The 9,855-nt window shown below is 45.7% G+C and overlaps 1 protein-coding gene across 1 annotated transcript; it reads right to left on the bottom strand.

The window, feature by feature from the left end:
- Positions 1–5,941: 5,941 nt before the first annotated feature.
- Positions 5,942–9,310, bottom strand: LOC111069962 (insulin-like peptide receptor). The gene is made up of 7 exons (XM_022360233.2): positions 8,574–9,310; positions 7,986–8,523; positions 7,775–7,922; positions 7,315–7,710; positions 7,037–7,253; positions 6,716–6,972; positions 5,942–6,643 (listed from the first exon to the last, which is right to left on the bottom strand). Exons 1-7 carry the CDS (start codon positions 9,075–9,077, stop codon positions 6,127–6,129), a joined length of 2,577 nt encoding a protein of 858 aa, XP_022215925.2. The 5' UTR covers positions 9,078–9,310; the 3' UTR covers positions 5,942–6,126.
- Between the last annotated feature and the right edge of the window lie 545 nt (positions 9,311–9,855).

Raw genomic sequence — 9,855 nt, forward strand, 5'->3', positions numbered from 1 at the left:
GAGCGAATGTCGGGTACAAACCTCAGCTAAAACCATATAAATGTCGTGAGGCAAGTTTCAGCAATTAATTATCCGCAAAAGTTTTCAATTACAAGCCAATTACGCCCGGCCATCATCCACAATTGCACACACATACACACACGCAGCGATACACACACGAATTAGGAGAAGGAAAAGAAGAGAGACATCGTGACACAGTGAAAACTCTCCAGAAGTGAGCTGGACAAGTCTAAACACTTTAATTAAATGCGCTCTATTAGTCTCTATGTTGGTCCGCTCCTAGAATATTTTATTACTCTCCAATTGGATAATTATTTTCTCCAGAACTGCTGCCATTAATATTAAATGGAGTCTATATTTAATCAGATCTTACAGTTTCAACCCTTAAAGCTTTCTGTATTTAAGAAGGTAAGCATACAAATTTTATATACGAGTTTAATTGATTTTTAAACCGAAAGATTGAAGGCTGAAGTGGATTGTTGACATTTCCGGAATTGATTTAAAATTACCCAACAGTCTGAAATATTTAGGAAATGATTAGCTGGCTAACTTATTTTCTCCTTTGTTAGCTAAGATTTCATTCGATCTTAAATGAATTACACTTAATAAATACTTTAAATTTATGAGCTTTAAGAGCTGTCCGTGGAATTTTCCATGGCCTATTGGAGCCACCCCCCTGGCCATCCTTCTTCAAACAGGCTCTGGCACGTGTCATCGGTCCACCTCTGTGGCACCCAGCTCCAGATGGCAGCCACTGTACTACCGCGGACACGTACATCGGACATTAAATGACATTTTATTGAGCAGCATCGACGGGACTACCAGAACCAGAACCAATACCTGTACCCCCCTGACCCACCCCCTGGTACTACCTTTTGATGGAGTTGTCAACTGTCGAAGTGGAACGGGGGGAGTCGCTGCTGTGCCGATGACACGTTTTGCCAACGCATCATACAACCTTGATGATGCCAAAATGAATGCGTCCTGCCATAACGGAAATGGAATAAAACCCCCACCCCCTCAAAAACCACCTCACTCCAATCAAACTGGCGATTGAAAGAGACAGACAAAAAGAGGGCGAGAGAGAGAGAGGAAAAGAGAGTGGATGAACGAGCTAGAAACATTCGCAAATGGCTGACAAATATGGCAACGGCGACGCGTCGCAGCAACAATTGAAACTGTTTTTGTTCAAATTTGCAGAAGAATTGACTGCTGCTGGGAGCTTTGATGAGCTAAGCTGAACTGAGCTGAGCTGAGGGGACGTTAGATAGAAATGGAAGGCGACAAGTGCGAAAGGATATTGGTTTCTGGGGAAAAGCATCGGTTTATTGACATTTCCAATGCGTTCACAGCTCTTAATTAAGGTGTAAATTTCCCCCAATATTGAATGCGGCGCAGACAAAGCAAGGGTTTTTCCAATTGAAGTGTGGGGTTTCCTTTGATGCCATTTTGGTAGTAGAATGGCAGGCGAAACGTGGTTGACTATATGAAGGATATGAAGCAAAAGCAGGCTCTTTTATATTGGATTTTGTTGCTTAACTTTAGATATTTGGCATTATATTAACTACACATTTAACTTAGACTTACAACCATGAAGAAAACTAAGAAGAAATCTGAGGAAAAGTCCCAGAAGAAGCCGAAAAAGATCTTCTCGAGTGGGGCTACGAATGAAAATGCGAAGGGAATCCAGAAAACAGCACCCAAAACCAGAATCAAGAAACAGCAAAATGTGTGGCAGGCAGAAACGAGAAAGCCCGAGAAATCTGTGGAAAAGTCACAGAAGAAGCCGAAAAAGATCCACTCAACGGTGGCTAGAAATAACAACGCGAAGGGAATTCGGAAAACAGCAAACAGAGCCAAAACAAAGCAGCAACAAAGTGTGTGGCAGCCAGAAACTAAGGAGCTGAGCCAGACCTCGTCGGGAAGTATCAGGAGTATGAAGGCGATCCAACACAGTGCGTTCACAATACTGTACCCCAAGGAGCCAAAAAAAGTGACCATAACGACGCTAATACAGATCAAAAGCACTGGTCAGGGGTCAAAGTGCAATGCAAGCAAGAAAAAATTGATTCCCATCGCAAAGGTTCAACCAAGGAAGAAGTGACAGGCAGTTTATTTAAAAAACAATTATTGGAAAAATTATGAAATATTTGTTAGATTTGGAAAATCATTTGTAAATGTTTTGCTGATAATAAAATAAAATTCAAGCGTCTAATAAAATCATTTATGTTAAATTTATAGGATAAAGAAGTGATACCTTCAATTCACCTAAAGCTTTAAGTGAGAGCCTACAAAAGAGGGAACCATTACCATCCATAATTTCCCATCCACTTTCAATGGCCAGCGCCCACTTAGGCTGTGGCTTGAGGGAACCCCCAAGGACTAGTGGGTACCCATAAACTGGAGCAATGATTGCCTCATTGTTTGGCTTTGGCTCTGGACTAGGTACTATATGGAATATCATGTTTATCCAGCAGAAAATAATACATAATGAGCCCGAAAATCGACCAATTGAATTCAATTATATGTATTACACATACAGTACATACAGTAGTGTACACAGCCGTGCAGGTCGTTGGGTCAATGATGTGGTAAATTATTCACAAAGCAATTGACAAATGCTTGACGGGGCTGAATTATTTCTAGAACAATTAAGTGGAAAACTAACTATCTGCCATTTAAATGTTTCGTGTTCGACTTTTAATAGAACTTTTCGAGGCATAGGAAAAGTATGTCGTTATGTGTGTGTGTGTGTGTGTGTGTGGATTGGGCTGGATGTAAAAACTACTTCCAGCACTTTTCATTATTTATGAAAACCAAGCAAACCAAAACACATGTCAGGCCAAAAGCCACGCAAAGGCAAACCCGAGGCAGCCCAGGGCCAGGCCAGACCTCCGCCTCGTTGCCCCGTTGCCCCTTTTTTTTGTGTGTGACCTGGCATCATGCAACCTTAGAGCGAGACAGCGAGAGAGTGAAGAGCCAGAAAGAGAGAGGAGAGATATTGCCCGACGCAAACGCACTAAGTGCAGGACGTGTCGGATCCCTTTGAGTGCAACTGGAGAGCTACTAAACCACCGCAGCACCGGCTTGCTGCCTTCTCAGCAGATTTTGATTTAACTAAAATTAAAATCAGCTTCGTGCCCCGTCTCACTGCCACTGCCACTGCCACAGTCTCCACACCCAACCACCCACCCAGCTCTGTCCAACTGCATATCCTTGGCGACCGACTAAGTGACCGTTTCCCCACACACATGTCAGTTTATATTATCCGAGCGCATTTATCTCGCATTGGCAATTGGATTTGTAATGTGACCAAAGCCAGACAAAACGACAGGATAACAAAGCAATGGCAATGGTCATTGAAAGGGACAATTGTGTCAGTGTGTGTGTGTGTGTGTGTGTGTGTGTGTGTGCATCGAGAGGTTAGCTGATGGACAGCTTGACGGAGGGGTACAGCTGTGCTTTTGTTCGCTTAAGATTACGCCACGGACTCCGCACGGAGTTCAAATAAAGTGTTCTGACCTTTTTAGCTTGCGTTCAGATTTTATTCATTTGCAATGATGTTTGATTGAACAGCTCTCAAGTGCTGCGCTTAAATTAAATTAAGTTATTTGGGGTCACGATTTAGGAGAGGAATACGATCTAGCTGAAAGTATCATTGATTTTATTAATTAAATAGGATATTTTTATTTAATTTTTTTATTGTTTACATACAACATTTCACCTTTAAACTTTTTATTAAAATAGTAAACTATTATTTAATTATTTTTTATAATTATTTATTATTATTATTATAATAATTGATTTATTTCAAGTGCTGCGAAAAATATTATATGGTTTAATATTGTTAGCTCTGCAAAGTATAGTTTATGTTTGACCTTGACCTATACAAAAAATATTTAGAAGAAAAAAAAACTGAAATTAAAGCTAAGCATGTTTGAAATACTCAAATTCTATTCCATTTCAGCTGAAAGCTTTTCCCCTTGCTGTACTCTAAATAGATTTCCCTCTGCTTCAGCTAAAGATTTATGGCACAACCACCCTTACCTGCAGCCGTTGGGTGTGGAGAGCAAGCCAGCAAGCCGTAACCCCACTGGAAGTGTACGAATAAAGTATATATCAATGCCTCAAATCCAAACTAGTACACATCATTACCATGACCGGCAACGACTCGACCCAACGCACTATACCCAGACAAAATCCGAAAACGCAAAGTTAAATGCGTCGATGGTGTGATGGTGTTGCCGACACTAGACACTCCCCAAGCTGGGGCAAGGACAATTGAAGTGCACACACGGTACAGCACGGCACGGCACCATGGCAAAGTGGAGAGAGTCGTGAAGCACTCAGTTATATTGTCCGACTGACTGACTGACTGACGGTGAAACAACCGCACCCCAAAGTGCTTGCCCTGGCAGTGCATAGATAACAAACGAGTGCAAGGATAACGAGGATACACGGCAACGGGCTACGGCTACGACTACAGCTACAGCTACAGCTACAACTGCGGAAGTAACGCGAAAAATGGCGCAACAGTAAAAGCAGCGATACTTAGACATTGAAATATTGAAATACAATTGGTTTAGGATTTTCCATGCCCCCCCTCAAGGCAAACAGGATGGCACTTAAGGAGGAGAGATGGAAGATGGCGCTGAAGGATATGGCATAGGAGGCGGCTTTGCGGCTTTTGAGTTTGGGGGCCAACCTTCGCTTAAAGTTTAGCGAGTTGATTTAAATAATGCACATCAAATATTAGATATTAGATTAAAAGCTCAATTCTCAGACAAAAGAAGATCAAGCAAATTAATGGCGATGGTCGGTCGGGCGGGGCAGGTGACTCGAAATGCTGTTGAAGCGAGTGACGCCACCCATTGAAGTGCCACCAAGGTAACCACCTCCTTCACCTCCTTCAGATTGTCCTTCGTCTAAGGTAGTTAAATTGCGCGTCAGTGTCAGCGGCAGAATTGAAATCCTTTTTCCCTTGCAGGCACTTTTCCCCCACTCTACTCTCCACTCCGCCTGCGTCAATCACGAAGCGTTCTCCACCATTGAGTGGGACACGTTTTCGAGCAACTTTTCCAGCTGCGCCGAAAAGTTCGCCACAAAACAAGGCGACACATGACACGTACTCGACTTGACTCGACTGGAAGCTTCCTCCGCGTCGTCTCGACTGAGCTGCGTACCCATGCCACAAATGCCACCCAAAACACAGCCAGCCACCCTCCCAGTCAGCGGGGATTATTTTTAGTTTTTGTCAGTGTTTTAAAGTTTAAAGCTCTTTTGTGGCATATTTGCATATTAAGTGGCATGCGTTGGGCTGGAGCACGACAAAGGCAGTAACGTGCCACCAGAGCCTTTTGAGGGGCGGCAGCAGGTGTTGATGTTGTTAGTTTTTGCCTAGGCTTACGCTTGAGCCAACTCTCTAACCACCGCCTCCCCCCAGCCAACACGGAAACCGTTTTCGGGACAAGTGGAAAATTTCAAGCAGAAATTAGAAATAAAACATATCGAAGCATGGAACACACTAGCAGACTCTCGGATGAATTATTTTAGTTATATGCTTCAGCTAAAATATATGTAGAACGCACCCTAGGAGACAACAAATCGCTAAAAGGTAGACTGTCACCCCTCCTATACGCAGGCTGAAAATCATCGCTTCTATGTCCTGCAAACATCTCAAGTAAAATCCCAAATACCCGCAGCAAGGGCATAGAAAATCACTGCTGTCAGCATTAGGATTACCTTTCTCTGGCTGTATTTGCGTGCGTGTGGATGGGGTTTTAGATGGGGTTTAAGGTTCCGTTTGCTGTTCAAAGCCTGCCGCCAAAGGGTCTCAAGTGCTCCGCTCCGCTCCGTTCCGTTCCACTCAGTTCCGTTGCTGTGTTAAGCTCAAACGAGCTGATAAGTCAAATTAGCATAGATTGATGAAAACTGTTGTCGCTTTTGGAGGATTTTGCTTTACATTTACAATACATTTGGAGGAACATTGAGCAACACTACAGCTAAGACTTTTACAATACTCAGTTAACATTTATCACTTGTCAGGTAATACAAATCGGTTGTTTTATAGTAGCTTTCTTTTCCCACAGAAATTGTCCATACATATACGCGTTTTTGCTCGAATGGCTAGGTGCTCTTCATCAGTTGCTCCACACGCAGGCTGGTGGTCTTGACCAGGGCCTCCGTTGGATGGGAGCAACCGTTGATCACACCATCGACGCAGGCTCGTACCGTAACACGGTAGAAGGACTCTGGCCTGAGTTCCTTTAGGTAATAGTAGTGCTGAGTGCCTGGCAATTTGATGCCGCTGATCTCCTCCTCGATAGTACATTTCTCCTCCACCATCTGGCCGACAGAGGCATGGGCATCGTGGCACTTTTTCACGGCATGCGGGATTTGCAAACGGCCGATATCCAGATCCTGAACTGAACGTTGCTTCTGCTCGCTTATGTTTCGATACAGCTCGTACTGCATGGCAGCCAGCTTTTCCAGATTAATGGTTAGATTGCTGGGCGCTGGAGTGGTTGTTGTTGATGTTGGTTGGATCGTTGGCTGTGGTTCTTTCTTCTTCACGCCAGCCTTCAGATCATCAAAGTCAATTACTTTGTCGAACTTATCTCGCTTTGGCTGCTCCTGGCGACGTCTAAAACAGAACAACAAATCGAAACATTTTATGGCTCTGGATGAAAGAATGGAAGAATAGCTAAGAACCTACGAAACATAGATTAGATTGGGCAAGGCATCTTCGTAGGTGATCTGCTCCTTGTTGTAGTAATCCTCATCGTCTGGCGGTGGCCCCGAATCGTAGGGCACCACATCATCGCACTGGCAGTCCAAGGCGCTCATATCAGTGGGCCTCGGGTTCAAATAGTTTTTGCCCTGCTCTGCTTTGGTCAGATTGTGCAGCTCATAGGTCACATAGTAGTGGCTGATGTTGCCATTGGGACGACGCGGTGGCCACCAATGAAGCAGCTGCCAAAAAGATCAAGGAAAAAGCATAAATAGACAGGTAAAAACATATTCTGTATATCCGTACAATCTGTGTGCTGAGCTCCGAACTGCCATAGATCCTGGCCACGGGACTGGGTTTGTCCGGCAGCGTTTGAAAGTAGCAGATCTGTGAATACGCATCGATCTGCATGTGATAGTCGGTGCGCGTGAGAGTCTTCACGAAATATGCATACTGCGTGTGGGGCTTAAGGCCGGAAATAACATGACGCCGACTCTTGGTGGCCGACACATCCATGAGCCAGCTGCAAAGCGAGTTCAACTTGAGATATATGCATATCGAAATTTTTCTAGTTCCTGACTCACTTGTCGTGCCCGCAGCCATGTCGTCCATCGTACATGGTCACATTTTGGTCTGGAGCTTCCTTGTAGTAGTAGGAATAGCCAATCAATGTCTCCATGCCCTCCCAGTCCATGTAGTCCAACTTAATGCGCACCGCTGTGGCGCTCAAATCATCGACAACTGGCTTCAACGTTCGCACTGCGTCGCCACAAATGATGCGCTCGCCATTCGAGTTGGGCGAGACATCTGCCACGGATATCCTTTGCACACTCTTCAGCGATGGCTCCAGCTGCAGAATCTTTTCGTAGCAGAGGCGAGGGTTCAGGTGAAAGAAGATGGCACCCCGTTGAACGAGCACCTGGTGATTGCGTGGCCAAATATTCTCCAGGTGATAGTTGTTCACCACATAGAGGGCATATCTGAAATGGAAGAGGTATCCGAAATGGAAGAACAATATCATCGTTCAGAGTCTAGGGCACTCACTTGTTTTCAATCAGCTGATCACCGCGTATTACATCCAACTTCTGCAGAAACGACAAAGACATCAGCTGGGCTGAGTGCAAGACCTTCAGATAGCCAGTGATTTCCTTCAGATTACCCAATGCCCTCTCCAAAGCATCCACAATTTTCTCTAAAGTTAACAAGAAACCATATATAAATACATCTAAGACAACCCAACCCAAAGACGACTCACCCTTTATGGAAGTTAATTCGATGATTAGTGATCCATTGATGGTCGCACAATCCTGCAGGGATGCCAGGTCCGCTCCACTTTTCACATGAAACACACCCTTGCACTCCACCTGACAATTGACCAGTCCATTCGAATCGCGAACTTCCTTCTGATTGGGGGGACATTGCTCCACACAGCGATAGCCGCTAATGAGCGGTATCATGCCCAGCTGACGGCACTCCTTGTGGCTGATGCACTGCCGCTTATGCAGCTCGTAGCTGACCACACACTGATCCACACATTTGCCCTTGCTCCGATAGTTGCCGCACAGCGTACAGTTCTGATCCGAGCATTCCGTGACGCAACTGTTCTGGCAGCAATTTCCCGCATTGTCGCACCCATTGAGGCCACAGGTCGCCGGGCAGCCCTTGAGGCGTGGAGGCGTGAGTCGTATCTGGGCGGTGTTTATGTTCCAGCAGAAATCAGAGATATTCCGGCGGAAGGCATAGTCAGCTGCCAATCCTCCGCACACAGGACAATGACTCGGAGGTTTGTTATGCTGTAAAGTATTTAATTCAAAATATAAATAAGAAAGTGCCTTGGGCTTACCTTGAGCGAAAAATGCTGCTGGGTGCCATTGCTCAGGAGATGCATCCAGTCCACGGTCTCCACAAAGCACAGCATCGGATTCGTTTCGATGCGTATGAGACCGCTCTGAATGCGCAACAGCTCGACCAAGCCCAATTCCCGCAGATCTCGATTCTCGTAGACGACGAGCGCATATTGATCGAAGAGCAAGGCCTGACCCCGAATGATGCGCAATTTAGGAAATATCGCCTCCAGTGTGAGCAGCCCCGAGCAGCGATACACCATCAGATAGTCGCTGATTTCCGTGACATTGCTCGCGAGTAGTTGCACTTCCAGGCTGGCATTGTCCACGTCCACGTCCACATACGCAATCCTTACGTGACCGACCACGTGTGTACAGTTTTGGAGTTTCTGAAAGTCGGCGACCTTGTTCAGCTCCAGGGAGCCGCAAATGGTGTCGCCTCTGACCAGACTCAGCCACAGCCACAGTGAGGAGAACCAGAGCAGTAGCGGCAGTTGCCTCATGGCTGCCACCACCTGACACTCCCAATTGACAGCACTTGACCCGCCCGTTTGCTCGATCGTTGGGTGGGGTGGTGGATGGTAAGTAGGGAGTCAGCAATTAACGCCCGCTTGAATGTCAATGTCGCTGTATTTTGTCTGTTGTATTTCTGTTGTATTTCTGGCGATCTCTGGATAGTTCCAGACCTCGCTCTCTGGATCGCGTTCCGTTGCGTCGAACGCTTCGATTTTAACTGATTTACCCGGCGGCAGCGACAGCGACAGCGGCCTCTCTCTCTCCATATTCGATCGCTTCAATTAGCTTCAGCCCTGCCCACCGCATCTGCTTTGCCTTTCGTTTGTTATACCCTGGCGGAGAGTGTGCTTTGATTCTGATGAGATGTTTGCAATGCAGCGAAGACATTGCACAGCTGAGTCGATAAAGCAACACGCCGTACGCTCTATGAGAAAAACTTATCTCACATATTCACACACATTTGTTACATATCTCATGCAGCCCCACTATGTGCCAGTATACCCTGCAAGGGTATCAAAGCAGTCGGCCGCTGGATGCTTCTCTTTCATGTTATGGTTTTTTTCTGTTCGTGCGCCGCGCCCGTCTTCTGCTTCTAATCGGCTCACTACACCAGCTGCAAAATAATTGTACGCCAAGATTTAATTGTTTCACTTGCTCTCTGTGTGCTCTCCGTTTGCTGCTGGTGTGTAGCTGGACCGCTGGACGTACGCTGCCAGGGGCCGGGGGGTGAATTTTTGTGGGGGAATAGCATTTAGAGTGTTTACG

Source organism: Drosophila obscura, unplaced genomic scaffold (assembly GCF_018151105.1).
Source record: "Drosophila obscura isolate BZ-5 IFL unplaced genomic scaffold, ASM1815110v1 contig_4, whole genome shotgun sequence".
Taxonomy (NCBI): Eukaryota; Metazoa; Arthropoda; class Insecta; order Diptera; family Drosophilidae; genus Drosophila; species Drosophila obscura.

Bases quoted from the DNA above. Each gene is read 5' to 3' on its own strand.
- LOC111069962 (XM_022360233.2), bottom strand. From the start codon at position 9,077: ATGAGGCAACTGCCGCTACTGCTCTGGTTCTCCTCACTGTGGCTGTGG. The intron at 8,524-8,573 runs GTAAGCCCAAGG...AATACTTTACAG, and splicing joins AGCAGCATTTTTCGCTCAAG to CATAACAAACCTCCGAGTCA. The intron at 7,254-7,314 runs GTGAGTCAGGAA...CTCGCTTTGCAG, and splicing joins CATGGCTGCGGGCACGACAA to CTGGCTCATGGATGTGTCGG.